Source organism: Perca fluviatilis, chromosome 8 (assembly GCF_010015445.1).
Source record: "Perca fluviatilis chromosome 8, GENO_Pfluv_1.0, whole genome shotgun sequence".
Classification (NCBI taxonomy): Eukaryota; Metazoa; Chordata; class Actinopteri; order Perciformes; family Percidae; genus Perca; species Perca fluviatilis.
The window spans coordinates 36,799,531-36,816,280 of record NC_053119.1 but is presented as its reverse complement, the minus strand read 5'-3'; the positions used below and the strand labels follow the sequence as shown (position 1 = coordinate 36,816,280).

At 42.9% G+C, this 16,750-nt stretch overlaps 1 protein-coding gene and 1 long non-coding RNA gene across 5 annotated transcripts in view; one reads left to right on the top strand and one right to left on the bottom strand.

The window, feature by feature from the left end:
• The window catches only part of LOC120563961, a 42,790-nt gene that overhangs the window by 15,298 nt on the left and 10,742 nt on the right, over positions 1-16,750 (top strand). The window lies entirely within an intron of this gene.
• The window catches only part of slc45a3 (solute carrier family 45 member 3), a 45,413-nt gene continuing 33,694 nt past the window's right edge, over positions 5,032-16,750 (bottom strand). For 3 of the 4 annotated variants that reach the window (XM_039808514.1, XM_039808515.1, XM_039808516.1), the window contains exons 3-6: positions 15,660-15,850; positions 14,546-15,209; positions 7,907-8,172; positions 7,222-7,665 (exon numbers count right to left, since the gene is read on the bottom strand). In XM_039808514.1, the coding sequence (XP_039664448.1) occupies positions 7,222-7,665; positions 7,907-8,172; positions 14,546-15,209; positions 15,660-15,850 (1,565 nt within the window). Of the gene's footprint in view, positions 7,666-7,906; positions 8,173-14,545; positions 15,210-15,659; positions 15,851-16,750 lie in introns of all 4 variants that reach the window. The other variant, XM_039808517.1, reaches the window with a different exon arrangement.

Below are 16,750 nucleotides of genomic sequence, written 5' to 3'. Positions count from 1 at the left end.
AAAACACGGATGACTGAAATCGTATGACATAAACAGTGATTTAAAAAAAGAAACCCTGATCAATCACATCAAAACACAATGACTTCTGGCCTTAACAAAGTCAGACCATTGGCACTTTAAAAAAAAATCTGAAATCAAACAATTGTTTGAGAGCAATAGGGACCGAAAACCACTGCACCCAACCCACAGTTAAACATATGGGTTTATCTGTTGAATTTAATAATAACACAGATCTCAGATAAGAAGAATCAAGTGGTTATAAGACCCAGATAAAGCAGTATTGACAAAATGATAAGGTTTCTTATCTGCACCAGAAAAAAAACCCAACAAAGCATTTAAGTTGTGTGACAGGAAAAACATTTTCAGCAGATACAGGCTATATTACCACAGGGAATTCTGATAAGTTCAGTATTCTAATCTGCAATATGCTCGGTGATGTTACCAAAGGATAAAGTGGGTATGACAAAATAAATTATAGTTTGATGATGCTCGTATACCACAGCTATACAAATAATTTACCCTTTTCACAGAAACAGCCTTCGCCCTTGCACCTCTGAAAGATGCTAAATAGTTTAATACGTGCTATTTTGTAATGAAAGCATAATAAATAAACACATATGTACAAAATAAATGTTTGAAAAATGTACAGGCACTTAAAATAACCTTTTCCTGACACTTCAGCTACTGCTGGACAATATTTTAATGGGGAATTTTGGGGTTAAAAAGGATAATTCAGTCGCTTGGGTGCTCTTCTCTGCAAGTAGTGCCGATATTCTCTCCTGCTGAGCGCACCTCAGGAAATAAGATCCTTCGGGACTATTTGTATCTGCTGAGGCTAATTCTTCACCCCTCGTGTATAGGTTCAGACAACCTGGATACAAAATGTTTAAATTAACTCTCGTACGGGTGGCTGAAGGCCATGACACAATGTAACGTACAGCAGCATATGGGCCAGGCTAAAGTCAATACAGTTTATTATAACCGGTGTGAGAGAGAAGAACTTCTCACACACTCGAGACACAAGCGCACACACACACACACACACACACACACACACACACACACACACACACACACACACACACACACACACACACACACACACACACACACACACATCAATTCAGCTTGGCCTTCAGCTCATCAGTGCCTGCTCTCGCATCATTTTCAGTAACCAAATATTTCCGTTTACTGCATATCTTTTTTTGGTCTTTCAGGAACGGGGGCTTTGAAGTAAGCTTCAATCAGGACCCCCAAAACACACACACACACACACATTTACATTTAGCATTATGTAACAAGCCCATCAATGTCCTAGATTGTCATTTGAGAATACAGCGAAACATGAAGATTTAGGCAGCAGGGAAAGTGTTTCATCAGTGGCATAAGGACAGAATGGGATACTAAAACAATGTACTAACCTGAGACAACTGTCCTGATCAGAAGCATAGTTGGACAGCATGAGCAGTCCTCTAAACTAAAATTTGTATTAATTATCTAGACAGGAGGACATTTGATACACTTTTTCCAGTCCCAGTAAACGGCTTCATTCTTAAACCACCACAGTCGATAACCTCACCTCAACAGGTTGCATAACAAACTTCCCATAGGGATATACAGTGAAATTGTATACAAAATATTTACAGTAAAACTGTTCATTAATTAATAGATGACGCTATGGGTGAAACACAAAAGATAGGGCCCAACGTCAGAGCACAGCTGAATTTTTAAAAGGGGTACACATAAAGGTCTGTGCAGTTGTCACGGGGAGTGCGTGTGAAAACTGCCGTACTACTACGGCTACTACTGTCCTCTGAGGCTCGGGACGAGCTTTGTCAAGTCTGAGAAAATAACCCTGATGATGTCATAGTTATGTCATCAGGGTTAGCTTGAGTTAGGCTTAAAGGTGCTCTAAGCGATGTCACGCGTTTTTTAGGCTACGACATTTTTTTGTCACATACAGCAAACATCTCACTATCCGCGAGCTGCCTGTCCCCTAGGGCTGGGTATCGTTCAAAATCTTTCGATCCGGTGCCAATTTCGACACCTCAGTTTCGATGCCGGTTCCTAACGATACTTTTTTCAAATACAATATGTTTTAAAATCCATTTCAACATTAACAAAAATATGTTAAATACAAAGCTTTTATTTTCCACCTTAATTGTGAATCAAAACTTAAAAAAAGAATTCTGGTAAAACTGCTCACTCAGAGTAACATTATTAAAAGTGCCTTGCCTTGCAAGCTCAGCCTGTCAGTCAGTCATCAGGGCAGAGAAACCACCGTTGTGGCTGCTTGTCTAAGAGGAAGTGTAACGTCAACAGCACCGCGACCGCTTTTGGCTCGCCATTAATATCATATCGCAGCAAACGCTGTCTGTGTGAAGTTTTAAAAAACTGTAACTACACTTGAAACCAACCGTGTGTGTGTGTGTTTGTGTGTGTGTGTCGGTCGAAGCTCCGCTCTGTTTCAATATGCAGAGAGGACAGATAAGCTTGCGCTTACGCGCTCAGACGCTTTTGGAACCGAAATTTGGCACCAAAAGTTAAATTATTTTTCGGTGCCATAAAAGTATCGATGTTCGGTACCCAGCCCTACTGTCCCCTGAACAAAAAAAACACGGTCTCTGTAGACGGCCCAGGCTCCACAAACGGCAACAAAAACTGTGCCAACCTGCACCATCAAACATAACAACATTTCCCAGCCAATAACCAACAAGAAGGATTTTGGGGGGGGGTTGGGGGTTAGTGCGCGGGAAGGGAGGGGGAGGGAAATAGGGATGAGGAGGAGGGAGGGAGGGGGGCAAGCTAGCCTCCGTTTTGTTTGACAGTACTTCGAACGTCAACAAGAAGTGACGTCACCCAACATTGCTTAGAGCACCTTTAAGATTTCAAATGTTTGAAAGAAAAGCTGCGTTACAAACTCCGGGCATGGAGTTTAAAAGATGATGCCAATTAACAGCAGGGATGTCCCGATCCCAAGTATCGGATCGGAGCCACCATGGGATCAGTTTAGCTGATCAGGGATCGGCATTCACCCTGATTATCCTACTCCGATCGATTACATCAAATGGTAGTGATCGCCGCCTTTAATCACACACGCCCTGCGCCACAGATGCACCGCCAGACCGCCTGGACAACGGCACTTCCACACCAAGAAGGCAACGAGTAAAAAAAAAAAGTCTGTCTTTCTTCAGTCATCCGTTTTACAGAAGCGGATTACTCCCTATTTTCCCCACTTCTTCCGTGATTCCACCAGGAAACCACGCTTACAGGCTGTTATTCCCGGATTGGGAGCCAAAATCGGAGTTAAACGCAAGAAGAAAATCAAAGATTGACTATTAAGCGCAAGAGGCACCATAAAGTTTAGTTTTCGTTGTGCAGTGGGGAACTCAAGACTTGTTTATTCTTTGGTTGGGGGTTTGCTGGGATCCTAAAGAGAACTGTTTTGGTGTTGAGATTTGCTGCACTAAGTTAAATGTATTAAGCTTAAGACATCTTTTAGTTACTTTGTTTACTTAGTTATTTTTGTAAACAAAAAAAAAAGGTGTGCTCTATTATCTGAGCAACTACAAGTATCGGATGGGGACTCGGTATGGGCAATATTTAGAAAGTCGGATCAGGATCGGGGGCCAAAAAAGCTGATCGGGACATCCTTACTATGTGAGGATATGAGGAAGAGTTGTATTATGGGAAACGTAGCCAATACGGAATTATTGGAGTGCCCCTTTTAAGGAATACTTAACCCGCCAAAATACCATTTGTACATCAAAGCGTTGCCTTTATTTCGTGAAGAAAAACGTTTTTGTGGCATGCCACCACGGTGAACGGAGAAACAAAAGACGCAGAAGATTCTTCATGCATTGAAGCCAAGGGTGCAAACTCATCAGGGGTGAAAAAAGTGGCAAAGATGCCCCGGGAGGATAAAAAAAGAAAAAAGAAATCAGCTTTAAAATGCGACTTCAAGGTCAATTTTAGCATGAGGATAAAGTTGAAAATTCACTCTAGAATCAATGTAATTACTGCTACATATGTAAGGGAGACATCAGTTCAGGGCACTTAAAAAATTAAAGATTGACACAAATCACACAAATTACCTATTTTGGATTTAAAATGGCAATTTCCGCTTAAAGGTCCTATGACATGCTGCTTTTTGGATGCTTTTATATAGACCTTAGTGGCCCCCTAATACTGTATCTGAAGTGTCTTTCCTGAAATTCAGCCTTGGTGCAGAATTACAGCCACTAGAGAGAGTCCCACAATGAGCTTTACTTAGGATGTGCCATTTCTGTGTCTGTAGCTATTGAGGAGGAGGGGGGGGGGGGCAAGGTGGAGGGTGGGGGTGTGGCCTGTACCAACTGCCATGCTTCGCTTGTTTGCAAGCCATGATGTCTCTCTCTCTCATGGGTGGGCCAAATTCTCTGGGCGGGCAAAGCAGAGAAAGGGAGGTAACCTTGCTCCTTATGACCTCATAAGGAGAAGATTCCAGATCGGCCCATCTGAGCTTTCATTTTCTCAAAGGCAGAGCAGGATACCCAGGGCTCGGTTTACACCTATCGCCATTTCTAGCCACTTGGGGACCATAGGCAGGCTGGGGGAACTCAGATTAATGATAAAAAACCTCATAAAGTGACATTTTCATGCAATGGGACCTTTAAAGGTGACAATTTTGCACCCCTGGAAGTAAACGGTGGCAACGCTTAACAACAGCAAAACTATATCAAGACATCCGTTTACAAAACCCAAACACAACTCGTGCAGTATTATCCAGCCGTATGCTCAGTACTTCGCAAACACATGCATTTTCTCTGAAACCCTTAGGTTACCTTACAACACTTCTGTCACTTACTGGTCTGATAAAGTGGATATGCGGGATTATACTGCACGAGTTGTGTCCGTTTTCTGATTCTCCGTTCACTGTGAAGGCATGCAACAATAACAAAGTTTTCTTCACTGAGGGAGGAATTGATATACAAATGATCATTTTGTATAGTTTGTATAGTATAGTTTGTAAGTGTGTTTTTTCATCCTGGATGGACAAGTCCACTTGTAATTCTATTTTCTGAACAGATAGAAACAATGCATTAATCTGTCCATTCTGCTGTTTAGAAAGACAAAAAGACAGGCCTGTCTCAATAAGATGAGGACTAGTCCCCAGACTGGCTTAGTGATGCTGCAGGTGAGTCTGTGCAAGCCAACACGGTTTAACATTTTGTTTTGAGTACAACACTGACTGTACTTATAAGATAAGACCATTACAAAAACACAGACAAGGTTAGAAGGTGTGTGTCTGAGGTTGATGGGTTCTACAGTAGATCTGTTTGTGGTACCTGAGGAAAAAGACGATTTGACAGAAAAGATGTTTTTAGAGAGATTTTTAGAGAATTCAATTGAATTCAGTATAGAGAGCACACAGGTGGTGTTGAGGGGGACAGGAAACAGTACCTGCTCTGAGGCTGCATTCACACCAAACCCGGCTTTGTGGCAATTAGCGCAGGGTTGTGCGGCGGTGTGAGTCCTTACCACAGCGGCCTGGGTTCGATTAGGGTTGGGTACCGAATCCTGGTGCTAATACGGCACCGGTGCCTTAATGACCGGTATATACAACGCAGATTTCGGTGCCTCATTTCAGTGCCACTTAACCCTTGTGTTGTCCTTGGGTCGAATTTGACCAGTTTTCAAAGTTTTTTATATCCGAAATACGGGTTTCTTTCAACAAAATTGCCCAAATTGAACATTGTTGAATGTATATTTGTTTACTTTAATTAAATGTTGGGTGTTTTATTCAATTTTAAAGCATTTAAAAAAATTTTTTTTAAATGGTTTTCACAACAGTATATCCTGACTAAACTTTGACATAAAGCAGTCTGTGATATCCACTCAACATAACTATTTTTTTTAAACTAAAAAATATGTATAATGTCATAAAAATGAGGTTTATTGAACATGAATCAAAAAAAGCTTTGAAAAAAGTGACAAAAACATTGGGAAAAAGAGCCAAAAAATGTTCATTTTCAATTTTGCCGAAAGTTAATGGTCGACGGGAAGACAACACAAGGGTTAAATGCCTGCGCTTCTCTCTGATTCTCTGAAACAGACTTAACAGGCAGACGTTACATTAATAAATATATTAATGTTGATATATTTATCTACAATGCTGCACGGTAAACAAAGTTTTTACCGGTCTCACTGCCGGTTACATGATTGGCCACCACAGCGTGATGTCGGGTTGCCTCTCTCTAAAAGTTGAATTTGTTTAAGGGCACGTTCAGACTAGAAAAAAAGAAGCAATCTGGCGATTTTCTGCAGTGTCATGCCCATTTGACTTTATAGTTCACAATTATTGTTTTCCATCAGAGCAGTATTAAATCACGACATTTCCCGACCGCACTTGAAGGCAGCTTCATTCACGGCGAAAGAGAGAAAAGAAAGAGAGGAAAGAGATGGAGGGACTGTGCTTTGTTGCTGCACGAAACAGTCAGCTGTTCCACAAACTTCCGGGCAGTTCAGAGCTTGCGTTTGGCGTTTTAAAACTTTCTTGTGGCAGATATAGAGGCAGTGATGTTTACTGTACGGGACACCGCCTCAAAACCGACTGCCATGTCCGATTGCCAATTAAATGCTTGGTCGTTGCAACGTGATGTCAGGTTGCGTTTCTTCAAAAGTTGAATCCGTCTCGCCACAGGCCGCTGCGTTTTTTTTCCGGCTCCCCCCTGTGGCACCCTGCGCTGCAGCCTAAACGTACTACCCCCATTCAAAATGATTGGACAGACCTGCTTTTTCGCCGCACCGTCTGAGGACCGATGCAGTCAGTGTGAATGCACGCTAAACTTTTCACCGCAGGGCCTGCTGCGTTTTTGTTCCAGCATCCCCTGCGGTCCCCACCGCCACAGAATAAACGCACCACCCACATTTAAAGTAATGGGAGGACTGGCATTTTCACCGCAACACTTGATTTGGTGTGAATGCAGCCTGACTAGGAAACTGCACAACATTGGCAGATAACACGCATCTTGTTTCATTTTCTTTCGTTAACCACTTCATCTTATAACCTGACACACACACTTCCCTAACGCAGAGCTTTCATAATTAGCAAAGCCACAGTACTAGAGCAAGGCATTCTGGAAACAGTAGTGCATTGTTGAGTTCCGCCCATAGAACCTGAATGATTGATAGATTATTTGTGATTCCATCGCTTTCCACATTTCTTTTTGCATCCAAGTCTTAGCTTTTGAGGTCCTTTTGGTCAAAGATGATTTGACTGGCTAAGTAGATGGCGACGGCCCCAAAGATGGCCGAGCAGGCGATATAGGCGGTGACGGACTGCGCGAACTGAACGATCATGCCCATGAAGAGGGTGGGGAAAACCTGAGATAGTAGGAAGGTGCTGTCTAAGATGGCAAAGTCCAAACCGACACCACGTTTCTCATACCCCGAATCGGCCTCGTCCTGTTCGGTGCCACCCGAGCTGTGAGATGAGCCGTTCTGGCTGTGTGGACCCGAATAGTACTCATGACTGTCCTGGCTTAAGAAGGCATGCCCGTAGGGAGTCCCCGTTTTGTGGTTCACTCCGCCCTCCTCTTCCACAGGAGTCAAATACACACTGTCCCGCTTGGTTGTAATACCATTTTTATGCATGCTTTTGGTTTTCCTTTTTGGCATATAGACCTGAAAAGAGACAAGAAAAGAGTCAATTTATCAATAATACAGATTTTGTCAACACATCATCATTGTTTAGAAAGTTATTAGCAGGGCCACACAGAATCTTTTACGCAGATTTCCACAGAAAAAAAAGAAATTCAAATGTTCTCCATCTCGACCAACAGCAGAAAAACTGTCCTAAATTCCGCAGTTTTTCATTCTGGATCACAGCTGAAAGCTGTAAATAAATCTGCAGATATTTTCTTACCTCTTTGTCCTTGTGGTAGTGGCAGGTGAGTGTGTAGGGCAGAGTCTGCAGTGTGGCGTACGCATAGCCAGTGAGGGACGCCATTACAGTGACCAAGACCACACTTTTGGACAGGCAGATGACCAAAGCAGAGACCGTGAAGCTCACCATACTGCTCATGTAGACCCACCGCGAGCCAAAATGGCGAACCAAACGACTCATGACCAGGGAGAAGAAGGTTGAGGTAGCACACTGCAGGAACAGGCCCAGACTGCCCATACGGATACCTGAACAAACAAACAAGTATCTTTTAGTACAACCAGCCGAGCCCATAAAACTCATAGCTTCTCTCAGACAACCCTCTGTAGCAGACTGTTAGGATAATTATTTATCAAAGAATGGACAAAATCACTGGAGTTCTCAAAGTCCGTTTACTTGCAACAAGTAGAGTCAGTTTACAGCACTTTGTTCACAACAGTGTCTTTTTAAAGGAGTTGGGAGTCAAGTTAGTTATTCGGTTCATGCAGTCAGTAGCTTTGCTTCTTATCTCTGGTCAGGCCCGGCATCTCCTCCACATTATGCGCTCTGCCCTCAGGGAAACATCCTGTGCTCTTTGCAAGGTCACTCAGCTTTCATGAGTAACACATGAAAGACAGAAATACTAAAACAGCAGTTTGGATGCAAATGGTTTAACAAAGAAACTGAAGAAAAACCGCTCTAAGCATACTTTTTCTAACAGACAAAGCTGTAACGATGACTGCCATGTTACAAAACACTGTCCTATTCTGTTGTCAGGACAGAAACATCCGTTTCTCTCGAATTATTTCCTTCTATGGCCACGTCTGTGAAAGATGCACAGCATATGCTGTGCCAACTCTACGTCAACTTTAAACTGTGATGCATTAACAGATATTTGGATGAGCTAGAAGCCCCTAATGTTTGCTCAAGCCCATAAACAAATAGACCCAGATCCGGTTGGGGAGACATTCACAGGCGCTCTGCAGCACGGAGAGGCTCTTTGGGATGACTCAGACCTTCGAAGACAGCATTAAAGGTGCTCTAAAGCGATGTTGGGTGACGGCACTTCTTGTTGACTTTCAAAGTATTTTCAAACAAAACGAGGCTAGCTCGCCCCTCCCTCCTCCTCATCCCGTCCCCTCTCCCTCCCTTCCGCGCACTAACGCCCCCAACCCCCGCCCCCAAATCCTTCTTGTCGGTTATTGGCTGGAACGCTGGAAGACTGTTTGTTATGTTTGGTGGTGCAGGTTGGCACAGTTAGGTTTTGTTGGCGTTTGTGGAGCCTGGGCTGTCTACAGAGACCACGTCTTTTTTTACAGTGTGTTCAGGGGACAGGCAGCTTGCAGATAGTGAGATGTTTGCTGTATTAACAAAAAATGTTGTAGCCTAAAAAACGCGTGACATCGCTTAGAGCACCTTTAACCTTAGATCAGGAGTTTTCAACTTTTTTTAGGCCATGGACCCCTAAGCTGAAATAGAGGCCAAGTAGGGACAGATAGATTGTATACAATTGAGTTGCATATTAAACTGGGCTGGATGTAGGGCTGCACGATATGACCTAAAATCAAAATCACGATTAATTGCACATTTTATCTCGATTACGATTAATGAACGGTAATATAATTTTTTTGTGATTCGACGACGGACACTGTGTTTTTTTTGTATAAAGTTTAAAAAAAAGTCTTTTGCAAGATAAAAATGTAAATAGGACAATCTATTTCTTAACTGCTAATTAACTTGTTAGTCTTAACTTTGAACCAGAAACCTGTGTTTTAAGCTCCTCTTTTTTCTGCTTGTGGAGAGCTACGTGACACCTGAAACTGTATTGATGAGGACCGGAGAGTTAAATCGGCCGTCCGAGAGCACACCAGGCAGACATACAGCTGACAACCTGCAGGTGGAGGCGCTGGAGACAGGCTCGGACATACACGCCACAGGCCGCCGTGGACTTGTGTCAGTCCCGCAAGCGGTTTCAGGAAAGTGGCTGCATGTGTCCGACAAAGCACAAAACATCAACACCGGTACAAGCCTACAGCGGTCCGCGGACACGGAGTGCGGAAAGTGTGTCAGAGCCTCCCGGACGGGTGAACTGAGTCTCCGTTTCCTGCTCGTCATCGGCTAATGATCGGTTAACATTTAATTTCATTGTGCTTTCTTTTGGAAGGCTGGCTGCCAAAAATCGCCCCTTACAAGCTAATTAATTATCCTGAGTTAAACGCTAGCTGTCAATACACCAAAGGTAGTGGCTGGTGTCTGGTGTGTGCGCCAGTGTTTGTGTGTTGGCCCGCCCCCACATTTGGCGACTGGCGAGTGTTAATTTCGGACCCTGCACACGCGGTAGGATGTTGTTAAGGAGAAAGTAGGCCTATCAACTCAATTATCGAAAGTATCGTCATGGGAAAAACACGTCGATAACAGCTTCAGAATTTCAATGTCGATACATTTTTGATTAATTGCCAAGCACTAGCTGGATGAATGAAAATGAATGGATAAATAATGTTTTAATGTTAAACATACATGTGGAGGGCACAGTGAATCCCTAAGCTTAACTGTATGGCTACCATAGTGGCTATCTAAGTAAGCTTGTCTTCAGTGTGTTAATTAAATGGTTGTTTTTCTTTTCACAAATAGGCCAGTTTAACTTTGCTTTTAATATGTTGGATTCATAATAACGTATATTTTCAGACATATTTTAATTAGGGCTTCACGATATGAGGAAAATATCTAATTGCGATTATGTTGACTGATATTACGATTGCGATATGATTCACGATATTGGAGGGAATGATCATTTTTATATCATTATTGTCATTTTCACCCAAAAATAATATATATATAAAAAAAATAAAGTGATTAGAGTGTGATTTTTGCGAGGATCTGTACCAAACAAGAATCTTTTCTTTTTAGTCTGTAGGATGGGATTTGTAGACCGGGACGTCTCTGCAGCACCACAATACTTGATTCAGAATAGTTTGACACATATTTTGCCTTTAACAAATATTGCACCTCTCTGCGATTTGGATATTGCACTAGTCCATATTGCGATTTCGATAAAATTGTAATTAATTGTGCAGCCCTAATTTAAATTTGTGAAAAAAGAAGAAAAAAAATTGGCAGCCACCCTGCACTAACTCTGAGGACCCCCTGATGAATATCTCTGCCTTAGATAAATCCTTGAAAAGCCAGAGACACACAGGCCGGTTCTTGTTTACTGAGGCAGTGTGTTCCCTGGCCCCAGTGTGGCCCACTCAGCCAGACAGACAACAAGCATGCGGACGAGGTCTTACCAACTGACCGAGGCAGAATTTGAAGTTTAAACAGAGAAAGAGTTGCAGACTCCTCAGCAAAATTAGATTAATTTAGGTTGAATGGAATCAATGTATTCATTTGGGAATTTAACATTTTAAATGTTAAATCAGTGAAGGGTTTTCAGCTTGTTATGTATCATATCCTGCATCTGATAAAAACATTCTCACCAGGCGCCTGGATAGCTCAGTTGGTAGAGTGGGCGCCCGTATGTAGAGGTTTATACCTCGACGCAGCGGGCCCGGGTTTGACTCTGACCTGCGGCCCCTTTGCTGCATGTCATGCCCAAAAAATGCCCAAAAAAATGATCTTAAAAGAAAAAGAACTGCTGCTATATAACAGCATCTGGATGAAATGAATAACTACAGTAGTACTTGTACACAGGGTGTGATCTGCTGGGAGGGGGAGTGTGGGATTTCCCCCTTTCTGGTCTATATATCCCCACCTTACATTACATTTTAGTCAACTATGGGATTTTGCTTGCTGTGGGAAAATTGTTATCCACATATTTATTTCACCCTTTAATTCAGTTTTTTATTTTTTCATTTATAGTGCTAAGCCACGGAAGCTGGAGTGACGAAATGTCTGGACTGTTATTTATTTAGGCCTGCTATCAGCCTGATCTCTCAGCTTGCTCTCAGTGAAAAGTGTGGGTCAGAAGTTCAGCAGCGGAGCAGAGAATCACTTATGTGAAAGGAGTATGTGGCTCGTATTACTCATGGAAAGCAAAGCTGCCGAGCCCACTTTACAAACACTACAGAAGCTATTGAGGACCGAAATTCAAGCCCTCCGTGATATGGAACCGAGCCAGAATACTACTGAATCTGTGCACAGGGGAACCGCTGCAGTATTCTGTAGTACAAGCTTCACAGATACCGGCTTTGCATTAAAAAACTGGGAGAAAAGATAATCACAAAAAGAATTGTTACTGTTAAAAGAATGAAGTTAAAAAAAGTCGATTCAACTACAGACAAAGCAGATGACCCTGATGCACAGGAACATCTGCAGGCAGAATGATGCGGTTTAATAGCATCCAAGTTGTTTCAGATTAAACAAACGCAGCTCACACAGACCTCAGAACTGTGTGCTCTGGCCGTCTACCTGACTTGAATGAACATGTTATTTGTGAGCCGATTCCTTGACATTAATTCCTTGTGAGTGTGACATTCCTCGTGGTCCAGCAAGCACAAGGAGGAGAGACAGAGGGAAAGTAAAAAGTAAACAAAGTAGGGGGGCAGATAGAGGCAGAGAAAAGAAAGTGGATGGAGGGATGAAAATGTCAAATGATAGAGGGAGAACGGCGAGAGAGGAAAGGTTGAGAACGAGGATTAGGGGGATGAGAAAACAGGTGGACAGTAGTAGGAAAGGATTGATAAAATTGAGAAGGGAAGCTGAAAAGTACATAGTTATCAACGAGAGATAATGGAAAAGCCAAAGGAATGGAGAGGCATATGGTGTAAGATAGGAAGTCTGGCTGAACAGTTGACAAAAAAAAGTGACTTAAAACACTAAACTCAGACATGGCCCACTGTGCTAATACATCTGCAAATTCTCAACACGGACGAGATGGTCTGCCTCGCATCCGTTTACCTCCGCGTCATTCTTCCCCTTTACTGTTCTTTCTCAAACATTGTCTGGTAAAATATACCGAAGAAAGAAGTCTCCCTCTTTCACAAAAACACATTTTGGTCTAACTAGCTAAGCATTTGCGTAGCTATAAAATATAGCCATACTACTGTCTAGCAGGATTAGTGACCACTGTGATTTACAGAGCAGGAACAGGAAATTATATAGACTGTGTATTTGTTTACCATATTTAAAGTGCAGGGGTGGGAAGTAATACCTGATATTCCTTGCATTGAACTGAAATTGAAAAGTATACCCAAAGGATGTGTTACTTATTCAGTGGCATAACTACAGTACACAAAACGTTCACCATCTCATGTAAAGTCTTGCGTCAATGAAGTCAACGGTTTGTCTTTGCTGTACGTGTCCTATACCTTGACAGGAGCCAAAATGAGGGCAGCAGGAAGGCATGTAGGCATGCAGGAACACAGGCTCCGTCTCTCCTCCGCCTGTGCCCGAGGAATGTGAGTGCATCCTGCCCAGCTGTGACAGAGCAGACAGCACAGCCAGGATGGACCCTAAGCCAGTTTATGTGGAAAGGTGGTGGAGGTGAAGCCATGATGACTAGGGGTGGGAATCACAGGGTAGTTCGCGATACAATACATGGCTCACGATACCGATAATATCCCAATACAGCGATTCTGCGATAATCAATAAACAGTCTATATCCACGACTTTCCATTTTACTCTTTTCGGCCGGATGTCCGTTACCTTCCACTTTCTTTGTGTTGGAATTTTAAACTCCGGTGGATTTGTGAGGACTATGGTTAACTGCTCCGCAGATCTCTGCAGGGTAAATCCAGACAGCTAGCTAGACCATCTGTCCAATCTGAGTTTTCTGTTGCACGACTACTTTTGAACGTACACATGTTCCACCAGAACAAGTTCCTTCCCGAGGCTATTTTGCAGCGGCACCGTGGCTCTGTCCGGTTCTTATCATCGCCCATGACGATTGTGATTGGTTTAAAGCTATAATGTGCAGCTTCTGCCGCCCCCATGAGGAACTCTAAGTAATGACAACAAAACTGTCGGCGTGTCCACGTGATACAAGCCTTACATGACCGCGCATAATTAGCTTTGTAACAACTCATTTGGCCATGGCTTGAATGTCACGGACTTTATTAATATCAAAAAGTTACGCACTAAAGCTTTAAAAAAAAAAGAAAATTGCCAATAAACCAGAGCACGTTTTTCTCGCTTCTCGGATTGCTGTGTGGACTAGCCAGACCCTCCTCCGCATCGCTGTGGAGGACGGTCTGACTTCAAGTTTCCCTCATTGATGTGTTGAGCGCCACCTCGAGGAGCCATGAAGTAGCGACGCTGGGAGCAACTATTTAGAGCGTCTTATTTTATTCATTAAAATATCAATATTTGGCACCAGCGTAAGGATTCTCGTACAGCACGAAGAAGGCCAACGATATATTGCCGTATCGATATTTTGTCCCACCCCTAATGATGATAGGACATGTCTTGAGTCTCACAAGTGCAATGAAAGTTTGTTTAAACTATGCTTTCAGAAATTACGTTTTTCTCTGGGTGATGTCATATTGTAAACAGTGTTGGAACTAAATCAACATGGAGATATTAATGAAAAGAACCATCTCGTAATATGTAGGGTGTGTATTACACATTTAGAAAGATATTTGATGAAGACATAAGAAAACGATCTCACATAACACATTTTCATACTGTGTAAAGAGGAAAACTGACCTTCATCGTATCTTTGCTTGGACACACTTCCTGGTAATGCGCTGGGCACGCCCTCGTACAGGCCTTCCCCCACAAAGTCTGTGTAGAAAAGCATAAAAGACATGACAGCCATCCAGCTGCAGAGCTGAGCCACACACAGCTGCCTCATCACGCGCGGGACGTGGCAGTAGCTCCTGTAGATGGCCGGGGTCATGGACCAGCACGTCCTCAACAGGCACAGCAAGGGTCCCGACTTCAGCAGCCTCAGCTTGCACTTCAGCAGGTAGCAGCACGAGCGCGGCACGCCGCAACGGCCGGCCTCTATCGCCATGGCTCCCGACTCCAGTAAAGATCCAGAGCCCACCACGCCGCTGCTGGCACACAGGGGCTCCTCGGACACCTTCATGGTGATGAGCACACTGGTGATGAAGATGAGGATGAGCAGGGAGAAGAGGCACTCGGCCTGGCCACCTAGGTAAACAGAGAGCAGGCCGCGACTCCAGTCCAGCGCTGGGAGCAGATAGCCCACGCAGCCTCCCAGGCTGACCATGAAGGAGAACATGGCGAAGGCTTGGCTGCAGTCCTCCTCGTCCCGATACAGGTCCGACAGAAGAGCCTCCAGTGGGGTGAAGCACACCTGCCCACAAAAGTCAAGGAGCCCCACCCCAAGGATAAGGAAGCCCACCTGTAGCAAACGGTAGAACACATGTTAAGTGCTTGTCTTGTGTGCTTTGTTGGTAGACTTCTCCAAAAAAAATGACAATCACAAACAATAATAATAATCATAATGATTTAATTAAGGAATAGTAACTTAATCGATGGACTGGCAATTGTTTTTTCAACATTGTTTTGGGGAATTTGATGATGTTTTCTGTTATAGAAAAAGATTTTCAATATGGTTGCATATTGAAAAATGATAGATTGAAAACACTTTTATAATGGGTTATTTTGTAATTAAAGATGTAAAAGGTATGGACATTTCAAAAAAGGGTAGGACCCGAAAAGCATTTTGCTTTTAGTATTCATATTGAACTGTTTTTGGGTCTTCTATTTTAAGCGTTTTGTTTATTCTTTTGTATTTTGTTTCGAAGCAAACAATTTATTAATTAATTTGATTCATCAACTGGTATCCTACCTGGAAGGTGCGCCCACCCCAGGCAAGGCGCGCGGCCAGAACGTCAGCGTTGGGAATGATGAATAGTGCCAGAAGGACTCCTGAAGACAGCAGCCAGATAAACGGCCGTCGTCTGCCGTAACTGCTGTTGCAGTGGTCACTGGCTGAGCCAATCAGAGGGATGAAGAGCAGGCCGAGCACTGGACCAATACCTGTGGACAGAACCGGCGGTGACACACGGGAGAAGTCAGAAACAACACTAACAACGTATAGAATATTAGGGGTGTAAATCACATGTTTTATCACAATACGATATTATTTCAATTCTTTGGAGAACGATACAATATTTACTGATATCACAAAGTCTGCCACGATACGATTTCGATTCGATTCAGTTCAGGGGCCTGCGACCGACATGAGACAATACATAAGCCCATTTAACACAATCAGTTACATTTATATATATTAACAAAAAGAAACAACTAGGATTTGACAATTTCTTTAATAAGCTCTTCCAGACATTTAAATTAAAAACAAACTACTCTTTTTAATCAAAAAATAAGCATAACATGGGAATTAAAAAAAAGGCACATCTTAAAGTGCTCATATTATGCTCATTTTCAGGTTCATAATTGTATTAAGAGGTTATATCAGAATAGGTTTACATGGTTTAATTTTCCAAAAACACCATATTTTTTGTTGTACTGCACATTGCTGCAGCTCATCTTTTCACCCTGTGTGTTGAGCTCTCTGTTTTAGCTACAGAGTGAGGCATCACACTTCTGTTCCATCTTTGTTGGGAGTTGCACATGCGCAGTAGCTAGGTAAGGACTACTAGCCAGTCAGGAGCAGAGTATGAGGGCGTGCCCTGACAGTACCTAGGTAAGGACTACTAGCCAGTCAGAAGCAGGGTATATGGGTGTGCCACGCTAGCAGCTAGGCGAGCATTATAACGTGTGTTATAAAGTGACGCACGTTTGTCTCTGAAGTAAAGCCTGGACTACAATAGAGCTGTTTGGAGTCTTTTCTGTTGGAGATGGTAAGTCCATCTGGGGTGGACTTTGGGCTTTTTCACTTTGGAAGCCTATTACATGCACAAAAAAATATATACC